Here is a 23,330-nt window from a genome sequence, read left to right as displayed (position 1 = left end):
TTTTGCGAAGGCCGAAGGCCGAGCTACGCGTAGGGCCGAAGGCCCGAAGCATACCCCAGATTTTAGAAACGCACGGCCGAAGGCCGAGTTGCGGGAGGTTAGTGTTCAAACACAGAACAATTATAGTACAAGTGTCTGAATGCGAAGGTCGAAGGTAATACGTTAGATGGAATTGTTAGTTTTATTTTATAAAATTGTCGATGTTATTATTTTTGCTTGTATGTATTGTAGGCGACGACAAGGATCAAGGATGCAATAATAATGCTAGGGCGCCAAAACGACGGAGCCGTCACTAGAGAGACCAAAAGACAGCCTAAAATGCGTTTCGCCAGCTGGAACGTGGGCTCTATGACGGGACACAGCGCAGAATTGAGCGAAGTCTTGCACAGGAGACGCATCAACATTTGTTGCATCCAGGAGACGAAATGGAAAGGGTCGAAAGCGCGCACCATAGGCCATAATTACAAACTCATCTACCACGGCAGTGGGCCACGGAACGGAGTAGGAATTGTGATCGATAAAGACCTCCAAGACCGCTTAGTGGAAGTCACTCGGGTTAGCGATCGTATAATCGCTATCAAGTTTGCTCTGGATGATCAATCTTGTATGAATATCATAAGCGCATATGCGCCGCAAGTGGGATGCTCAAATCATGAGAAACAAATTTTCTGGGAGGAATTTGACGATCCCTTACAATCCATACCCCCGAACGAATCAAAATACATAGGAGGAGACCTGAATGGCCACGTTGGAAACACCTCAACTTCCTACCGTAGAGTTCACGGCAACTTCGGGATAGGCCAGATGAATGCGGAAGGTGAGAACATACTGCAGTTTGCAATAACACATGACCTTGCTATTGTTAATACCTTTTTTGCCAAGCCACTAAAACATCTCATAACCTACAGTCAGCAGCAGATATACCTGAGCGGGCAAGGTGTCCAAGAAAACATATACACTTCAATCGTCACAAAAATAAAGACATCTAAGATGTCATTTTCACGTAGGCTTTCAGTTCGTCACAAATACCTTAACTTCTGAGTTTTTCTTTAACACATACACCCTTATTTAATCACAATGACAATAACGGTTAAAAAGTCAGTTGTAACTAAGCAATCATATTCAAGCTGCTGTCATGAATACCTACACGCACTGCCAATCACGTACGTCAGCAGCCAGGGTGCCACCAGTTGCTAAGCAGTTGTTATTTCAATGGTAACCAAGCATCAACATTTTATCTGTTTAACTTTAAAATAAATACTGTAGCACTACGAATTGACACCTCATTTCTTAAAGAAGTATTTTATCGTTAAGTGTCAAACTTATACAATAAATAAGTAGGTTCTACTAGAATGATCGGTCTTTTTATTTTAACTGTCATATGCAGCTGTTCTTCCAAACCGTAGAGCATATTATATACCTATGTTAATATATTTATTTAGCCCACTTATTGTAGTAAAATATACTATACAGGGTGGCCCATTTAGATCGGCCAGTATGGGAAAATCTGATACTATACGATATACACCGATCTCTTCTTAGGAATCATGTCATCGATTTTAGTAACACGAAAAACTGCATTCATACATTAAAAAAAATGTGAACTCAGCTCGGGAATCGAACCCCGAACGTTTTGAAAAATAAAACTAAGACTATTTCTATTTAGATATCGATTGTGTAGGTCTTAAGCAATAAATGTTACTATGAAACATGATGTCTGAAATTAATAAAATGCATTGTTTTCATATCCTTTAATTTAATTTAGTCAGTTTTCGGAGAGACCAGCATTTTTAGGGTTCCGTACCCAAAGGGTAAAACGGGACCCTATTACTAAGACTCTGCTGTCCGTCCGTCTGTCCATCCATCCGTCCGTCTGTCACCAGGCTGTATCTCAGGAACCGTGATAGCTAGACAGTTCAAATTTTCACAAATGATGTATTTCTGTTGACGCTATTATAAGTAACAAGAAATACTAAAAACAGAATAAAATAAAGATTTAAGTGGGGCTCCCATACAACAAACGTGATTTTTGAGTAGGAAATATCAAATGGCATTCCGCACAGGAGTAATCTAAGTAACGCACTGCGGGTTCAAACCTACAACGTCCTGATATAAAGTCGTACATACGCTACATGTGACATTATCTTCAAAAATTATATAAACTAATGCGAAATTAACATAAAACCAGAAGACACAAATTAATAAGATAGATGTGAAACCCAAAAAAAACAAAAAGCTGTAATCTCTAGGTGCGTACGACTGAGATTTGAACCCGCGGTCTCTGCTTTGAAAAGCAAACGCCTGTTACTGAGACCACGACGTGCCTTGACAATTGGCTCTAAATTCGGCTTCAGTTAGCTTTTGCTATGTGTCATTCGTCTTGACGATTCTGTTAAAAGAAATAGTTTGAGAGGCTCCTGTCGGTTGAAGGGCAAAACGTGAGATAGATGTATGTGATGACAAGACTGTACTGCTTTCGATGATTGTCAAAACGCTTTACCTGAAATTAGCATGGCTATCTTTTATTCAATATTCGACCATACTTGTATGCTTTAAAGTCTATTTTTCCATATTGTTCAGATATATTTGACACGTTGACCGCTTAGATACCATTGGTTTTTTGACAGCTAAGGTATCAATGACTTGTTGTAAGAGTAGAAATTAATGAATAGCGACTGTTAACATATTTGTGACACGTTGAGCGCTCACAAGTAAATACTACCATGACAGTCAACAACTTTTTGACAGTTTAAACGTTTACCTCTCTTTGAGCACCTGGAGTGTATAGCGACTTCTGCTGCTGACTGTACAAAAGTGGAAGTGGTAGTACCCAAATAGATTACATCTTAGCAGATCGTCCCCGGCTGAAAACCTTCAAGGACTGCAAGGTGATCCCGGGCGAGCCACTAACCTCACAGCATCATATTTTTGTTGCTGAGTTTACAATGCCTAAACCTGTTAACGTTGTCAAAAATAAGCTCACCAATATACGCTGGCATAAACTGGACAGGCAAGAGGGTAATTATCTAACGGAAGACATCACTATTAACCATCTAAAAGAAATGCAAAAACTAGACTCGACAAACGCAAAATGGGACCATTTTCGGAAGCTATGCACTGAAAGAGCCATTCATCATCTAGGCATGTCCAAGGGCCCCATTCACGACAAAAAAGACACTTAGTGGTGGCAAGGAGATGTTGATCAAAAGAAAATCTTTTTCAAAATCTGGAAACATAGCAAGGACGATAAAGCTCTTGACTTGTACAAAGTAGCAAAAAAGGAAGCAAAACGAGCAGTTGCGCAAGCCAGAGCATCATCAAGGGACGATTTCTATACCAAACTCGAAGCAGCCATAACTGATAAAGAGATCTTCCAAATCGCTAAGCAAAGGCATAACAACTCAAAAGATACCAAAACCATCAAATACATTAAAGACAAAAGTGACCGACTACTAACTTCAAATAAGGAAATACAAGAGACGTGGAAGGAGTATTACTCGAATTTACTCAACGAAACCTATCCTTGTAAACCACTACCAGAAATCCCTTGTGTACAAGGGCCAATACCGAGCATCAGCAAAGAAGAAGTCGAGACCGCTATAAAAAAGATGGCCAATCACAAAGCTACTGGGCCTGACGAAATTCCAGCGGAACTGTTGAAAAGGCTTGGCGATGAAGGAGTTTCTTATCTGACGGATTTATTTAATGGTATTCTGACAGATGGTATTCCGGACGAATGGAGTTGGAGGCGTAGCTACTTTTCTTACTACTTTTTCAAAAACAAAGGTGATCTGAGAGACTGTGGGAACTACAGAGCAATAAAGCTAATACCACACTCCTTCAAAATTTGGGAACGCGTTATAAGCAAAAGACTTAGCCAGTTGACCAATATCAGTGAGAACCAATGTGGTTTTGTAGCCGGAAAGTCCACTACTGATGCTCTCCACACACTCAGGTTACTGATTGAAAATTACAGACATAACAAAGCCGACCTCCACATGGTATTCATCGATCTGGAGAAAGCTTTCGACCGCGTGCCCAGAAAACTCATTTGGCATTCACTACGCGCCAAAAATGTACCAGAATAGTTACTATCATATATGTATATAAAATTGAAAAACCAGAACGGGATAAAAAACGAGCGAAGAAGAGAGATGGCGCCTCACAAATTTCTTAAAAAGTTTTTGACTCGTATCTCGGGTATCGTCTTGGGTCGTCCCATTCGTTTTTCGTCAAATTCTTAAATTAGTCCTATTCTGCTTTCGTCACTCATTCTACAATGAAAGCCACCGACGATTGTGATGAATGTAGAATGAGTGACAAAAGCAGAATAGGACTAATTTAAGAACTTGACGAAAAACGAATGGGACGACCCAAGACGATACCGTATCTCGAATACAACGCATGTATGATAAGAAAAAAATGTTTAAATCTATTATCTACATATGAGAATAAAACTAGATCATAAAAACTATCGCTTTCGATGCGTATTTAATTTACAATAAGCAAAATAAATTTTCATAACATTCTTCATTTTACGACTTACGGGCCCGGCCACATGTCAGCGGTGCGTCGCCGCCGCCGCCGCGCGGCGCGGCACCGCAAAAAATCTGCGGTGCCGCAAACCGCTCTGCGGCAACGCACGCCGCACCGCAAAATTTAGCGGTGCCGCCCGGCGGCGCCGCAAGGCGGTGCGCGGCGACGCGCGCGGTGCCGCCGAGCGTCGTGCGCGCCGCGTTGCATAAGAATAAAATTCGACTACCAGACATGGCAGACATGGATCCCTTCACACGTGTTCTGCTTATTTAAGTTATTTTACAACTGTTACTTGGTATTTCGAAAATTGTGCAATTTAATAGTATTAGAGACAAGAATATTGGATAAACATTAGAGATGCCCCGAATAGTGAATTTGGCCGAATACCGAATACCTAATATTCGGCCCCTCTCTCGGCCGAATACCGAATACTCGGCATGACATGCAAACCTTTTGAGTAAAAATTATTATGAAAACTTTTCGCCAACAAAGCATAACGTTTTCTAAGATATATTTTTATGTAGAACAGAATTAATTAATGTAGTTAGAGTCAATCAAATCAGACCCATGATAAAAATAAAACATTTTGTAATCAACAAATGCTCAAATAAGTGCCTTCGTATTTAACTACTTTCCAAGAATACGTTTTAAATATGAAATATACCTACTTATTGGTTTTTTTTTTGAGTACTTTTTGTTTTTAGGTAGGTGCAAGTGCAACAGATATTCTGTATTCGGCCGAATAGTAGGCAACATTCGGCCGAATAGCAAATATTCGGCAAAGTGGCCGAATAGGCCGAATACCGAATAGTTACCGAATATTCGTGGCATCTCTAATAAACATATTGTAATTAAATATCTATTTATTTATTTTGTTTCATTTGTTAGGAAAACTTACAAATACAAATAGAATAACAAGTTAGGTGATAACATAGAAACAGTGATTTTGGCACAAAATTCAAAACAAGGCCGGCCCTGACGGGGAAATATTTCGTACAATGTGATTAATTTCTCATTTAATTTGTGTCATCTACTGGCCGCATGTATAAAATTAAATCACCAATTTTAAATTTTTCATTTTACGGGGGGGGGGGTCTGGGCATCGGATGACGGTACCATGAAGTAGGAGGAAATGGGGTCATTTGAAGCATGATTTTTGGATGATTATAGAGGGGGGGGGGGTCAAAAATCGTCAAAAATCGATGACGTAATTTATGGACAGCCCCTATGGCGACAACTGAGCTATTGAAATAAACAACTTGCCCCCAAACCTGCATAGAATCAGACCAAGAAAAGTCTGCAGCGGATTTGATAACCCACGCAGTGCACGTGTTATTTTAAACGTCAAAATTTTATGAAATTATGACGTATAAATAACACTTACACTCGTGGGCTGTCAAATCCGCTGCAGACTTTTCTTGGTCCGACTCTAGGATAGATTTCGCATCCGCACCTCCTGATTTGGTCGGTAACGTCACATCACAAATTGTGTGATTCACAATCTTACAATTGAATCAACCACTTTTCTCGTCACATTCATATAAATCGAAATCGGTTGTGACCCCTTTATAATTATGACTTGGGTAGTAATTGCAATAACTTACCTACTTATCGATATCATTTATCGACATATACCCGTGACTATTTTTTCTTGCTATTCCTGGTATCATTTTATTTGTCAAACTCATGTCAATTTAGTTTGCGAGTTTCTGGAGGCGACCTTAGTCGAATTTTATTCTTTACTATGCAGCGCGCCGCGCGCGCCGCTCGGCGGCACCGCGCGCGTCGCCGCGCACCGCCTTACGGCGCCGCCGGGCGGCACCGCTAAATTTTGCGGTGCGGCGTGCGTTGCCGCAGAGCGGTTTGCGGCACCGCAGATTTCTGCGGTGCCGCGCCGCGCGACGGTGGCGGCGACGCGCCGCTGACATGTGGCCGGGCCCATCGTCCATTTTCGGAAACTCTCGGTAGGTTTCGTTTTGAACTTCAAATAACCAAAATTATGTTTGTTATGTTGGTATGCAGTGATTTCGGCCTTTTTTACTCGAAGTAAAATAAAAAGTGCTGTCAATGTCAACCTTGGTATATGAGTGATTTCTGTCATATTTATGACTAATCATATTTGTATTAATGTATTACTAATAATTTGCATTTCGTTGTTTTAAATTTCTTTTCGAGTTATATTATTCAGATTGACTCTTACGGCTTACGCAACCATTGCCATTCGTCCGGGGAACGGGCTGCCGAGAAAGCCCAAAAAATAAAAAGTTGATACGTTAATATGAAGTGAAGTTCAAGGGATGACTTTAGAGATATAATCAATTCGGGAATTGTTTTCTCGCGTAATACGAGACGACTCGACCAGGTAAGATTTTTCTTCTTGCTGAAAGTCACCATCAGATATGTATATTGGAGCGGATGAGGTATTCACAAATATCTGAACCATGTAAATTATGTATAATGTAATTAAAGTGCATGTTCAGATATTTTTGAGCGACCTTGGTGGCTACGATATGTATCTAATGGCGACTACACATTCATAAAGCAAATGTACAGTCAGTATGAAATAGATAGTGACGGCTAAAGTAGCCAAATATATCGTAATATAACTTTGTTCCCATAGAAATAAGGATGTGTTCCGATATAACTATTTGGCGATATATTTGGGTATTGAAGAGACCAAAGCGGCTGAGCTTCCGTGGCTCGGACACAGAGAGAATGGGAGAGGATCGTGCCGTGAAGAGAGCGTACTTGGGACAACGAAATGAGAGACATCCGATTGGACGTTTCCGGAAAGGAAAATGGGGACTATTACCTACATTTGTATGAAAAGGCGATTTATGGGCGGTGGTCGTCCACATTCATCTTAATACATAATATTAAATGTCGATATTTAACTAAACATAAGACAAACTCTTTATTTCATTTACGCGAGCGGAGCCGCGGGCCCGCCTAGTATTTCTATAGTGATGGACATGTACAAAGACGTGAAGTGAACCATCCGAAGTCCTGCTGGCAATAGCGATGAATTCTATGTGGGGGTGGGTGTCCACCAGGGATCAGCTCTCAGCCCGTTGTTATTCAATTTGGTGATGGACCACCTTACGTCGCACATACAACGTCCACCCCCATGGGATTTACTCTATGCAGATGATATAGTTTTGATAAGCGAAGACGTAAAAGAGCTGCAAAACATTCTAGAAATTTGGAGAGTAGCCCTGGAGAACGGCGGACTGCGAGTAAGCCGACAGAAGACTGAAGTGATGCACTCCAACTTCAGTGGTGCCAACGTCCGCAGCACAATTAACTTGGACGGCAACCCTCTGAACGAAGTAACGAGCTTCAAATATCTTGGTTCGAACATGCAAAACGACGGATCCATAGATGCAGATATCGTTAACCGTAACCACTCAAAAAAGACCAAGTCGCTAAACTGCATGCAGCGGAGATGAGGATGCTGAGATGGGCTGGCGGAGTAACGCTGTTGGATCATGTTAAGAATATCCACGTTAGAGGCAGTTTCAGAGTAGCGCCAATCGAAGAAAAACTCACCGAAAATCGACTCCGATGGTATGGCCACGTCAGGGGTCTAGGGGTCGCGGAAGGCCCAAGACAACATGGATAGGTTTTGTAAAAAAGAACCTTAAAGAAAAAAGAATACCACCAGAGACGACCCAGGACAGACGCTCCTGGCGACGCCATATAAGGCGAGCCGACCCCTAGTAAATGGGATAAGGCTAGGAAGAAGAAGAAGATTATTTTTGCTTGTATGTAAATTCAATGTTGAGGTGTAAAAGTGCTCTTGTGGCCTATTTGCTGAATAAATGTTGATGTTTGATGTTTGACTTATGAACTTCGCTTTGCTCGCTCGTTCGAAAATGTGTGCAGTACGGAACCCTTGGGACGCGAGTTCGACTCTCACTTTACCGGTTTTTTTGTAACGTATCACATACGATTTTTTAGGGTTCCGTACCCAAAGGGTAAAACGGGACCATATTACTAAGACTTCGCTGTCCGTCCGTCCGTCCGTCCGTCCGTCTGTCTGTCACCAGGCTGTATCTCACGAACCGTGATAGCTAGACAGTTGAAGGGATTGCTGCACGTCTGTCTCAGGCCACTTCACGTCTTGATCCACTACAAGACTACAAGTACCTGTATAGTAGCGAGTGTCAGCGAAGTATATCCCATAGGCACGGCAGTCTCCGACACCCTCTCCTTGACGTCGTAGACCACTATGCGTACCACCGCGTCCCCGGTGAGGCCGTCGCTCGCCAGGAACAGTATGGTCTTTGAGAAGCAGGGATTGCTGCACGTCTGTAAAATAAATTCCCCTAGTTACCTCCGACATTAAAAAAAATCAATAACCGAATCGACATAAATACTGGAGTCAGTTATGTAACGCTGCCATACATGACCCAAAAATTTTTTATTAAGCTATGAGCTTCATCACATCTGATATTTGAGTAATTCTAAGCATTTCTAGCCTGAAGTGGGGGGGAGGGTGGGGTACAAAGACGGCCGCCATCCGTCATCTTTAAAAAAAATCTACTCTGATCCTGGTGGGTACTAGGGCAAGTTTGGTATCATTTTCGTATAAACCAAAGACGTAGAATTCATTGCTGATATTTGTTTTTTCAATTTCATAGTAATTTTACAAGAAAAACGTAAAAAGGTGAAAAATTTGGTTGGAGATTTTTGCTACGCGGAGCCGAAACTACAAAAGATAGAAAGTTGAAATTTGCACACTAGATTACATTTATAAAGTGTACAAGAGATAAGAAGCGATTTTGAGAAATTCAACCCCTAAGGGGGTTAAAAAGGGGATGAAAGTTTGTATGGGGTTCAAGTTTTATTTTAAGCTAGGAATTTGAAACTTCGTAAAACGATATATTATTAAAATACAAGAAAACTAATTTCAGCGTTTTTGAAAATTCATCCCCTAAGGTGGTGAAAAAGGAGTTGTAAGTTTGTATGGATATCAAAAAAATTTTCGAACGCGGGACTTGAATCTTTGTATTTGGGGATATTATTAAAAGACAGGAAAAGTAATTTCAGCGTTTTGTAAAATTCATCCCCTAACAGGGTTAAAAAGGGGTTGAAAGTTTGAATCCATTACAAATCCGAGTAGACACACATTTCTTATTGGCTCCCAGGCTTGAAATGCTTAGAATTACTCAAGGAACATATGTGATGAAGCTCATAGCTTAATAAAAAATTTTTGGGTCAACTTTATAACTGCTTCCGCTAAAATATTCAGTAAGTACACCGTGTTTTTTTTTTCGTTAATTTCAATTCAAGGGTGCATTCCTGAACTTAAATTTAGTAACTGCGGTATTAAAATTAAATTAAATAAGACACCGGTATTGTAATTAACTCCATGTCGGATAATCAATTATAACCTTATAAGGTTTACCATTATTTAGGCAGCAATTTTTCTGCAGATTTTCGTTTTACAGAATTTTTTTCAAGTAATTTCAAATACCTAGCAAAATAATCTTTACATATAATATTTATTTCAAATAAATTTAATTCGGATTAGTTATGTTTCACCAAAAAATTTTAAACATTTGTAGTGGTTCAAGAACCAAAACAAATGTTTAAAATGTTATATTATTCAGATTGACTTTTACGGCTGCGGCAACCATTGCCATTCGTCCGGGGAACGGGCTGCCGAGAAAGCCCAAAAAATAAAAAGTTGATACGTTAATTTAATATGAAGTCCATCAGTTCAAGGGATGACTTTAGAGATATAATCAATTCGGGAACTGTTTTCTCGCGTAATACGATACGACTCGACCAGGTAAGATTTTTCTTCTTGCTGAAAGTCACCATCAGATATATCGGAGCGGATGAGGTATTCACAAATATCTGAACCATGTAAATTATGTATTATGTAATTAAAGTGCATGTTCAGATATTTTTGAGCGACCTTGGTGGCTACGGTATATATCTAATGACTTTAATTAAAATCATACTCGGCAGGCATATAATAGAGATATCCTGGCCATGTGTAATATTATAAATATCTTCTTCCGAGAAATGTTCTTTTTTATGTGATAGTCAGCAAATGAGCCGCCTGTTGGGAAGCGGTCATCGTCGCCCATGGACATAAGCAAAATCACATGTATTAAGAAAGTTACAAAGGTAGGCAGGTTTAAAAATCAGTAAACTTTAATTCTCTTTGACAATCATTGTTAGGTATAATTAATTTATAACAATGATTTATTTATATTTGTCGTATTGACCGTGAAATGTAATTTATGACCTCCACTAAATCCATGATCTACTCTTACATCATCATATTTGAAAACAAAATATCTGCAAACAAAAGATATACGAGTATAGCGCCAACTGCGCGCCTCTAGGCTGTATCTTATTCTTTGAACGTCGTGGCGGTGCAGCGATACGAAATTCACGTACGATCGCAGTGAGCGGGGTAAGCGGGTGGTGCGGGGACAGAGCGCTTAGCTCCACCCAGACGCTCAAGGGCATTGGGCCTACCTATCGTCTTAAGTACAACACGACAAAGAGTGAGGTACTCGTATTTCAGTCGCGCGGTTTTAAAGTGGATAGGTTCCCGAATATTATATTAAATGGAGTAAAAATTAAAACCAAAATATTACTTTGCTAATCCGCGTAAAAAGATAACGTGCTAGTCAATCAGTGCTAACCCGTTATACTTAACTACTTGCGTATTTTTTGCATGCAATTAATTTTCCCACCCTCCCACCGCAAAAATTTATATGCAAATAAATATAACAAACCAACACCAAAAGAATAATACTCTGTCTCTCGGACGACCTGGACATTGAGAGCGAGCGTAGGGCGCTGGCTGTTCGGGGGAATAAGTTAAAATTACTTTGTTTAAGGCGTTTTGCCAGTCTTTTTATTCGTGATGCCTGCATGTGGGTGCACTATACTCAGCAGGCAGTCAGTGCCTTAAGGGTGCAATATAATAACACACTCAGGATGCTGTTGGGACTGCCCAGGTACTGCAGCGCATCGGGCATGTTTGCGGAAGCATTCTAGGCGTGATCGCCATCAGTTTGGACTCCCCCATAGCGAGACACTGGAACAGTTTTCGTGTAGTGATTTGACTGAATTTTAGCCTTTATATGTTGTATTATAACTAATATTTTAATTTGATTTAATGTGACTAATTTTGGACGTGACGAATTTCGAAGTTCCGGAATTCCGGAATGCAAGCCCTAGTAGGTAGTGTACCTATCTAGTGTTAGACCAAGAAAAGTCTGCAGAGATTTTGACAGCATCATGCAGTGCCAGTGTACAATGCAAGCATCGCACATTTCTCGCGTCAGCATTAAATATAATGACTTTATAATAATTGCTGTAGTTGCGATTACGCTATACATCGATTTATGAATAAGTTTACGTTTATACGTGATCCTAGCAAGTACTCATACACCTTGGTTATCAATAAATCGCAACTCGTCGTCTTCGCAACATTAAAGAACCCACGTGACTTGCCGACCTTAAAGGAATTTCTAGATTTCCTACTAATTTTGTTATTATTTGAATATTTTTTAAATGTACCTACCTATTTTCTTTATTCGTCATTCTTCTTAGGCTAGGGTTTTTATAATATGAATATAAAAGTAAAATATAAAAACACTTACAAAACAATAAAAAATACATATAATCACATTATAAAAAACCTAACCTAGGGTGCCGCCGGCAGCGGGGCAGGGCCCAAGCTGCCGGTGGTCAGGGCCGCAGAGTGAGGAACCGACGTACTATACGCGCCGTGTCCAAAATTACCGCCTTCTGCATTGACCCTTTATCCAACCACCCAGCGAGAGTCTCTCTAGGTGTTGGTCGAGACTCTTCGCTATGAGACCGTTCGCTGACACGACTATAGGAACAATGATCGTCGAGTCAACATCCCACATGGCGGTTATCTCGTGAGCTAAGTCTAGCCTATTTATTACTATCTTAGCTGTGTTCGTGATTTTAATGTAATATGGATCATTTGTTATCTGTAATAAAGATAAATTGAATTGAATTGAATAGCGAAGCACGATGAAGTCTGGCTCGATGATTTAAAGCAGAAAAGACTTCAGGCGTCACAGGAACCATCAACAGATTCGCGTTCTTTGTGGCAGGAAGTGTCGTGCTGCGAATGGACTTTACAGCCATAGGAAAAGGTGTGCCGCACCTCCGATCTCCGACGGGCGCACAGACCTCTTCTGAATAAACTGTCGCTGCAACAATCATCTGTCAAGTGGCTAATGATGAGCACTGAGAGTACCTAACGTTAATACTAGAACTAGATTTGCAAGTGTGAATGCCTCTTCAAGGCTAGAAGTACCTCGACAACCTCGGTGGTACCATACCGAACGCAGAGGCGTATCGGGTAGCGAACGTAGACCACGAGAGGGGAGGGCGGGCGACCGTGCGTGTCGCAGAGCTTGTCGCACTAGATCATCTAGCAAACAGGTTTGTACGACTATAAGGCACTTACCTCTACAACCTCGGTGGTACCATACCGAACGCAGAGGCCTTTCGGGTAGCGAACGTAGAGGACCACGAGAGGGGAGGGCGGGCGACCGTGCGTATCGCAGAGGAGATTGTCGCAGGACAGCGCTAGCTCACAGAGAGGCACTTCGTTCATGTCTGCCAACAAATAAGGCATTTAGAGATGTGGACACGTACTAAGTGTGGAACGTCAATATAAACGTCATTCATACTATTTTGATTAATATGACTTTGAGGTATTATAGAAGGAGTGGCGTCCTTCACTCTGTACCTGGATAATTCATTATGCTAACTTTTATTAGCTAATGCCGTAAGGCTTACTGATTTGGGAAGACTACGAAAAGCTATTGTCTTCATCGTACAAAGTCGTGCAGGCCCTCATGTTTTCCTACAGCTTATTGTGGAGTTCCGCAAGGAACACATCTAGGCCCAAATATGTTTTATATACTGAATTTATATAATATCAACTAAATGAATAATCTTACCCGTGACAATGCTTCTCTGCAGCCTATAGGTAGCTAGTATATCCACATGAGGTCGGATCTTGTTAAGCCAGTCCCTCAACGAGGCGATCTGTGCCTTAATGTCAATTGTCATATATCTTAATGAGGAGTACCGCAGGGAACATATCTGATCCCAATGTTTTTCTACTTTTAAATGGCATAAAAGTACACTTACCAGTGCCAATACCTCTCTGAAGCCTATAGGTAGCTATATGAACAAGAGGCCGGACCTTGTTAAGCCGGTCCCTCAACGAAGTGATAACTCATTAATGTTGTCCTGGGGCTGCCACAAGGTAGCGTTCTGAAGTCTGATATTTTCCTATAGTTTATTGAGGAGTACCGCAGGGAATATATCTGGGTCCCAGTACGTGTCTTTCTACTAAATACCTAAAGGTATACTTACCAGTGACAATGCCTCTCTGCAGCCTATAGGTGGCTATATCAACATGAGGTCGTATCTTGTTTAGCCGGTCGCTCAACGACGCGATCTGCGCCTTGATGTTGTCGTAGGGCGCCATTTGTATGGCTTCCAGCCACAGCGTGCGCTCCGACTCGTGGTGCGTCGCCATGCGGTAGCTCACACCGTTGTCCCATACTGAAAGGGAAGAGATAATTAAAACTGGCACATGGCAAGCCATCAGATATATCGGAGCAGCCGAGGTACAAACATCTCAACACGCCTCTATTGTCAAGGCGTTGCAGTGCTTGTTCAGATATCTTTGAGCACCTCGGTCACTCCGATATAGTATCGGATGGCAGCTGTACCTGTACCTACAGTGTACGAGAACATGCTTGCTAATAGTGTCGGGACACGAATAAAGATTAGTTCATATAGAATTGGGACATAATTAGCTGTGGTTTAATTTTTTTTCATGGCGGGAAAAAAAATACAATTATATACAGTTTAATCACCAACATCCAAAGTATTCATGGTGAAATAGTACATTACTACAGAGGCCGGGACGAAAGGGGTTGCCGGCCGAAGACGGATAGGTCTGAGGCGGGCAGCCCCATTTCCCGCCGAGGTATGTATAGTGCTTTTCTCAGACATGCAATGAAATAAATTAAATAAAAAATCCACGAAACTCAAGTTTTATTCATTGAAAAAACTAAAAGTAAACTACACCCAAAATATAACTAACACTTATCACGCGTATGTTTTACACGAGTCGTGTATTTTTACTACCCATATATTTTTCATGTATCTTTGATTTTTTCGCCTTGTATCCGTCTGACTGTCGTTTTCGTCACATAAGTTTACATAGTCTTTCATGTTGATATGTTTCACATACATCGTTTCTTTATGCATTGAGTAAATAAGTATAATTTCCACAGTGTTGACGATTTTGTAGTTACTTTCATTTCTTTAAAATATGCCACAAAACTGTTTCTAATAAACTGTAAGCCATTTTTCTTAGTTTCTCAAATAATAAAATTGCCATAAGCAACCATATACATACTTCGTCTTTGACTTGGCGGCAAAGGCAGCAAGTTATTTAAAATCAATTCTGCTTACGCTGCCAATTCCAACTCCTACGATTACAATTAATATTAATTTCATTATTTTGTCGGAACTCATATTAAAGTAAAAAAATCAACAACGCACCATAAATCCAATAAAACAGAAATACAGAATGAAAATTTTTCAACTTTGCCTCCATAACAATTTAAAAAAATAACTACGCGTGTTTGATAGAACTTTTTACCGCTAACGTTTAGATGAAATATTTTAAATGCTTTTATTTGTGTAGTTAAATTTGTAATTTAAAATTATAGAATTTGGATAATAATGTATTATCATATATATATAAAATTGAAAAACCAGGCCCCTGTTTCACCAACGTGACAGGTGCGACGAATCGTAAAATCACTGTTGCTGACGTCACAGACATCCATGGGCTACGGTTACCGCTTACCATCGGGCGGGCCGTATTCCTGTTTGCCACCATCATTGTATTATTTAAATAAACTTTATGATATCGGAAAAAAACAGATATTTATCTTGCTAAGTTTATGACAATTGTCACAAGAAACACTACAATTGTCACGAAATTCCGACATATAACTTATTACCTGTCAAGAATTACCTACAATTCTTCTAAATCTTTGACAATTGTCAGAAACTTCGCAGGAGAAATATCTGTTTTTTTCCGATATAATAAAGATTTTTTAAATAATACAATGATGGTGGCAAACAGGAATACGGCCCGCCCGATGGTAAGCGGTAACCGTAGCCCATGGATGCCTGTGACGTCAGCAACAGTGATTTTACAATTCGTCGCACCTGTCACCGATGTGAAATTGGGGCCAGAATGGGATAAAAAACGAGGGAAGAAGCGAGATGGCGTCTTACAAATTTATAAAAAAGTTTTTAACACTTTTCTCGAATACGACGCACGTATGATAAGAAAAAACTGTTCAAATCAATTATCTAAATATGCGAATAGAACTAGAGCATAAAAACTATCGCTTCCGGTGCGTATTTAATTTACAATAAGGAAAAGAAATTTTCATAACAATCTTCATTTTACGACATCGGCCATTTCTCGGCAACTCTCAGTTGCTTTCGTTTGGCGGTGCTACAGATTAGACCAAAAAATCCGTAAGTTAAAGTCAACTAAATTATGTTTGTCATGTTGGTATACAGGTATTTCTGAGTTTTTTCACACGAAGTAAAATAAAAAGTGCTGCCAACCTCAACCTTAGTCCATAGCCCATACAAGTGACTTATGCCATTTATGACATATCAATCAAATTAATATTATCGTATGATTATCGTGTTAATAATTTGTATTTTATTGTTTTAAATTTCTTTTTGAGTTATATTATTGGGGGATGGAAGTTGCTCACGTCCGTAGGAATTGCCACCATATAACCCTACACGTGTCCCCTGGGTGGCGCTAATCGAGCAACAACCTTTGGCTGCTGTACCTGTCTGAATAGACCTCACAGCACGTAAACGGAGTCGCTTCACTGGAATGCAATATGATGGATACTTCGAACACTATGTCACAAAGTCCCAATACAACCCCTCCCACAATAGATATTGGGCCTAACTTAATAATCTGCCAGTTAAACATTGAGGGAATAAGTCTGGCAAAGTGTGAACACCTACACAAAATTTTGACGATACATAAAGTTGATGTCTTACTGGTACAAGAAACCCACGCTAAAGATGAGGACAACTTGAAGTCTAGAGGCCAGATCCCAGAATATAACATTGTTCACTCCATAAACCACCCAAAGTACGGTATTGCAACTTATGTAAAAGAAAATATTACCGATGTCTCTGTCCTACCCCAAGACTCACATCCGAATTACTTTATCTCTACAATACAAGTATGTGGCCTTATAATTTCCAACATCTACAAGCCGCCCAACTCCACTTGGGAAGTCAGCCCACCGGTGTACCCACACCCATGTATTTACGCGGGGGATTTCAACAGTCACCACACAACATGGCGTTATAACGCCAATGACACAAATGAAATCCAACTCACTCAGTGGGCTGAGGTTAATAATTACCATCTAGTCTTTGATGCCAAAGATAAGGGTTCCTTTCGATCGGCGAGATGGAAGAGAGACTATAACCCAGATTTAACATTCGTCTCAAGGGATGGTGATATGCCCCTCGCGACAAAAAGGAAAATCCTTTCAAACTTCCCTAACAGCCAGCATAGACCTGTCCTACTGGAAGTAGGAGAGCAAATCCCACTCGTCAACTCCATGCCACTGCCCAGATGGAATTTTCAGAAAGGAGATTGGGCCTCCTTTGCTGCTGACATGGACTCGGTAATCAGAGATAACTCGGAAATCAGAGAACTATGCAAGGCTTGTGGGGCTACTTAAGGCTACAGCAAAGAAACATGTTCCTAGAGGTTTCCGAAAAGTGTATGTCCCATGCTGGAACAATGACAGTGAAAGCCTGTATCAGCTGTACAAAGAAACTGGAGACCAAGAAATTGGGAAAAGTCTGTTAAGGTCCCTAGACACCCAGCGTCAGAACAAGTGGATTGCCACCGTAGAAAAGATGGATTTTAAAGTGTCTAGCAGGAAAGCATGGAGAGTTCTCAACAGGCTCACGGGTAAAACAGGCACAAGGTCACCCTGCACTTCCCAAACTCTGACTAATAGCATTGCAAGCCGTATTGTTGAAACATCTCGAGTCAAGGGCGACAAGCATCACACTAAGATGATTAAAAAATGTACTCGAAACTTGGCAAAAACGATGACTCCGGACGAAAATATCTCAAAAGCTTTCACTGCCGAGGAAACCTATACCGCGATCAAACAGCTGTCCTTGGGCAAAGCTGCAGGAGAAGATGGCATTTACAATGAATTCATTAAGAACTTAGGTGCCAACTGCCGCAAGTGGTTGGCTGCTTTCTACACGGACATATTAGAAAGAAACACGCTGCCCCCAGGCTTTAAGCATGCCAAGATAATAGCCATCCTAAAACCCGACAAACCAGCTGAAGACCCGAAAAGCTATAGACCTATCGCACTACTTAGCGCATTATTCAAGCTCCTGGAAAAACTAATTTCGAATAGGATCACCCCTCTCATCGATCGCATGGTCCCCGTCGAACAGGCAGGGTTTAGAACTGGACGTAACTGCACGGATCAAGTTCTGTCTCTCACAACGCATATAGAAGCTGGCTACCAGAAGAACTTGAAAACTGTAGCTGCTTTTATTGACTTAAGTGCAGCCTATGATACTGTGTGGAGACAGGGACTCTACTATAAGCTAATGAAGGCTGTTCCGTGTCGTAAAATTACCTGCCTGATTGACAATATGCTTAGGAACAGGAATTTTGTAGTTCACCTAGGAGATAAACAAAGCCGCCTTAGAACCTTAAACAATGGCATTCCACAGGGATCTACACTGGCCCCACTGCTCTTTAATCTATATACTTATGACCAGCCCATCGACACCCCATACTTTGATAAATTATGAAAGCCCTTGTTACCAACATTGAGGCATAGAAATAATCTTATCGAATTAAAATGACTGCTGTTGCATTTTGGTGGCACATACCATACTTGCTTTTAACATAGACGTATTATACTTACTTTTCTTTAGGTTGGTATGATTGGTAGTAAAACGTCAAACGTCATTTGAATTGTCGTGAACGTGGAAATACGTGGTTATTTTTTATTGTAATTGGTAAAATAACTTTAGCTGTTATTTAAATGGGGGCCAAATCTTTAAGGAAATGTGAAGTTTGTAGTGGGTGTGTAAGAAGACTAACTACTGACGCATTTTTGGCCAAATTTCCAACTTGATCCGAACAGGTCGGTAAACTGATGTTTGTATGCAATATTTTCATTTTTTACTTTGAGTCGTTAACAGTTACTAATTTAATTAGTTTTAGTCGTGTACAATCCATGATTAAAACGAAAATATTTTGTGAATAAAGTATTTTTAAGTAAAAAACTAAGTAACCTATGACACGAATAGTGTACGACCAATTTTATCGATAATCTCTTTATTTCAGATGTCGATTATGGGCAAAGCTGAGGAAAAGGAAATGAGGATTTGGCATATTTATTTACCTATTCAAAAGCTGAATGGAAACAAGTTCATTTGTGGAAATCATTCTCCATCCAGTGCCTTCAATAAAAAGGGACCAGATTAAAAAAGAATGCGCCCGAATTCAGCATATTGTAATATGCCTACTTGAATAATAAACTATGTTATTTTTATCATGTAAAATAAAATTGTTCATATATATATAATGTTCTTTTATTTTATTAATAGGTAGTACAGTAGGTAAATACAGCAGCACGTATCGCACATTTATCGATATCGATAAACAGTAGGTACTGGAAGTGTCGAGCCCTAGCGTTGTTTTTTTTGTGTTGGTAGTATTGTGTGGTTTTTCTTTTTTTAACAATTATGGCCTGGATGCGAGATCTTTAAGCATGTATTTGGTGTGTTGGGATATGTACGTTCATAATTCGGTTCGAGGATTGTTCGAGAGTGCCGACTCTTAAAACGTAGTGATTATATGCTCTTTGCTTATGACCTACCTAAAACAGTCTCTAGGAAATTTGTGTATGCAGATGATATCACCATTGCGCACCAGCACAAGACATTCGAGGTATCTGAAGAGCAGCTCAACAAAGATCTAGGTTCTCTAAACGAGTACTTTAGGAAATGGCGGCTTGTTCCAAATGCCAGCAAAACGGAAGTGTCGACGTTCCACCTCAACAACAAGCAAGCTGCTTATATTCCAACGGTAGCATTTGATGGTGAAATATTAACTTTCAACCCGCACCCTAAATATCTTGGTGTTACGCTGGACCGCTCACTTACTTTCGGTCCCCACCTTCAAAAGCTGAGCAAAAAACTTGTGACCCGAAACAACATTCTCCACAAATTAACTGGCACGACTTGGGGAGCAAAAGCGGACGTTCTTCGTACAACTGGGCTGAGCTTAGTCTATTCTGCTGGTGAATACTGCGCACCAGTCTGGCTCAATAGCGCACACATAGAGAAAGTTGACGTGCAACTGCGTAATACTAAGCGATGTATATCAGGCACGATCAAATCCACACCCGTACAATGGCTCCCAACCCTAAGCCACATCCCACCACCTCATCTTAGACGACAATTGGCACTGGTAAAAGAAGCAAACAAAATTCACAGCGACCCGAACCTGCCGAGCCACCAGGAATTCCTTAACCCACCACAGCATCGTCTGAAGTCTCGACACCCGCCCTATCAAACCGCTCAAAACCTGACGCAAGGTGGCTTCAATATAAAAGACGCTTGGAAAGATGAGTGGCAATCTAACCTGCCAAACCCCAGCCTAAATGCCTACGATCCTACCAAAAAGCCGTATGGCTTTTCAGCATCTAGGAAGGAATGGTGCCAACTAAACAGACTCCGTACCGAACATGGACCCTGTGCGGACTACCTGTTTAAGTGTGGTTGGCGAGACTCACCAGCATGTGACTGCGGGGCCCCAGTACAGACTATACACCACATTATACATAGTTGCCCGAAACGGAAATATGTCGGAGAGGCCCTAGACCTTCACTCGCCTAATGCACACGCTGCCCAATGGGTGAAGAATTTAGATATCGTATTGTAAATATTGTAATTGATAATTAGCGACTCTGTAAATGCCATACGAATAAATAAATAACTCGACCAGGTAGGATTTTTTCTTCTTGCTGAACAGTCACCATCAGATATATTATATCGGAACGGCTGAGGTATTCACAAATATCTGAACAATGTAAATTATGATGTAGTTAAAGTGCATGCTCAGATATTTTGGAGCTCAAGGGTTGCTCAAGATCTGATCAACCTCGGCCATGGCAACTGGCGAGAGCTATCGCAAGACCGGGAAACATGGCGTGATCTGGTGTCGGAAGCCAGGACTCATTTTCGGTCGTTGCGTCACCGTAGCCGTCGTATGTAATGTCAATATCCAGACAGGGAAATGGGGACTATTTACATTTGTACGAAAATGCGATTTATGGGCGGTGGTCGTACATATTCGTCTTAAGGCGGAAATTATTCGCAAAGTGTTTGCAATTGGGCTTATAAAAATAAATAACTATTTTGGGTTAGCACTAGGGATGCCACGAATATTCGGCAACTATTCGGTATTCGGCCTATTCGGCCACTTTGCCGAATATTCGGTATTCGGCCGAATGTTGCCTACTATTCGGCCGAATACCGAATACCTGTTGCACCTACCTAAAAAGAAAAATTACACAAAAAAATAACCAAAAACTGGGTATACAAATGTATTCTTGGAAAGTTAGTTAAATACCATGGTACGTTTTTGAGCATTTGTTGATTACAGATTATTTTATTTTTATCATGGGTCTGATTTGATTGACTCTAACTACATTAATTGATTCTGTTCAACATAAAAATATATGTTAGCAAACGTTGTGATTTGTTGGCGAACAGTTTTCATAATAATTGTGACTCGAAATGTTCGCATTTCATGCCGAATATTCGGTCGCCGAATATGCAGTATTCGGCCGAGAGGTGAGGCCAGTTTTCGGCCAAATTCACTATTCGGGGCCTCTCTAGTTAGCACTTAGCATTTGAATCACGCATTATAGGGAGGGGCGGGGGGAAGGATGGCATTTTATAGGGGTTGGTCACCCCATTCAAATGACACCCGATTTGTATCTAGCAGACGCGTAGTTTTTTTATACGTGTTTGAAGTTGCATTCACAACACACCTAACTCGCTGTCAAAAACGAAATACAGTGCCAGAGTCACCGTTAGGTACGACGACGAGCGAAGCGAGGAGGAGTGTTAGGTATCTTGCGATGGGTCTCATTATTAGAATACAAGAAAAGTAATTTCAGCGTTTTTAAAAATTCATCCTCTAACGCGGTTAAAAAGGAGTTGAAAGCTTGAATCCATTACAAATTACTTTGACTGCCCCCCCCCCCTGCCTACCTGCCAGGGGGTGGCGGATATCAACCGGGCTCAAATAGCTTAGCTTTACATATATTACATCTATGCTAAGTGAATTCATCCGATACCAAAGTTTACACCTTATGACACTACTTCCCGAGCTAATACTTCGAAGCCTGTTATAACGCTCGGAGCGACGACATTTCATTGCATGTTTGAGAAAAATAATAAACTTCTTCTCTTCTCTTTCCTTCTCTTCTTTTTAACCCTTTTCAATTCTTGAGATGTGGCCTACATTTTTACCTTAAATTTTTGACAAACTTACCTATCTGAAAAGGCCAGTAGCCGTTCTCATCCGGCGGCTGGGTTTTGACATGGTGGTGGCCCAGGACTATGACGCCCATGGGCTCGTACCACGGCTCGGGGCCCTTTAGGTAGAACAGCAAGTTGCCGCGCAGGCGGAACCAGCGCAGAGAGCACCCTATAACAAAAACAAGCTGTATAATGTCATGCAGTTGGCGAGGAACAGAAGCCTATCTAACCTGGTTTTCAACGGAAGGACATGCTGTCACGATCCTCAACACTGAGGGAACGACTGGACAAGAAGAATGTCCTGTTCGCCAAGCCGTATATACTGTTTGATCAAGATGTTGTTAACACTTGCAGAGTAAAAGTCAGTACAGTCGACGTCAAAGACATGTTTACATTTTTCGCCTTAAAACTTGGAGTAAGGTGCAAAAGTGTAAACATATCTGTGACGTGGACTGTACAACGACAGAGGTCAGACCTCCGTAAAACCGAGCTATGATATTTATTTTATGATTCAACGGATCTGCCTGACAACGTATAAAGGATTTAACTTGGAGGCAAACGAGTACACGAATCACCTTATGGTAAGCGATTAGAGTTAAACCAAGAAAAGTCTTCAACGATTTTGATAACACACGCATTGCAAGTGTTTATTTTAAAGTCAAATCATAACGTATAAATAACACTGACACTGCGTATGCTATTAAAATCGTCACACAGTTGTCTTGGGGTAACTCTACCTAACGTCGCCCATGGACACCTCCAGAGGGGTTGGGGATGGGATGTACGCACATTTATTGAAGGTGTGTAGGTCGTATCGGTCGGTATAGAGCATGTCTTGTATAATACTTGAAGGTATTCTGCTGTGGTTCCTACTCACGCCTGTGTCGACTGTCGGGCAGCGCTCCTGAAGATGTCATCTGCCGGCGACCCCAAACACTGCGGTTTTCCAAAGCAACTACTAAAATAACTTTTTCACCTCAGCAGCTCGAACAAGGGTACTTTGCTTCTTAAAAACAGTGAGCAAAATGCCATTATGCTCACTGAGTGAGACAAAATGACATTCAAGTGACCTTTATAGTCAAATGTCATTT

The 23,330-nt window shown here is 40.8% G+C and overlaps 1 protein-coding gene across 1 annotated transcript in view; it reads right to left on the bottom strand.

Moving 5' to 3' along the window:
* LOC134678965 (type II inositol 3,4-bisphosphate 4-phosphatase-like) overlaps positions 1 to 23,330 on the bottom strand; it is a 102,723-nt gene that overhangs the window by 64,716 nt on the left and 14,677 nt on the right. Inside the window, exons 2-5 of the mRNA XM_063537721.1 lie at positions 22,253 to 22,408; positions 13,936 to 14,127; positions 13,016 to 13,167; positions 8,686 to 8,847 (exon numbers count right to left, since the gene is read on the bottom strand). Coding sequence (XP_063393791.1) covers positions 8,686 to 8,847; positions 13,016 to 13,167; positions 13,936 to 14,127; positions 22,253 to 22,408 — 662 coding nt within the window. The remainder of the gene's footprint in view (positions 1 to 8,685; positions 8,848 to 13,015; positions 13,168 to 13,935; positions 14,128 to 22,252; positions 22,409 to 23,330) is intronic.

This window comes from Cydia fagiglandana, chromosome Z (assembly GCF_963556715.1).
Source record: "Cydia fagiglandana chromosome Z, ilCydFagi1.1, whole genome shotgun sequence".
Lineage (NCBI taxonomy): Eukaryota > Metazoa > Arthropoda > Insecta > Lepidoptera > Tortricidae > Cydia > Cydia fagiglandana.
Note: the sequence above shows the minus strand (reverse complement) of the source record. Positions and strands in the feature narration are given on the sequence as shown.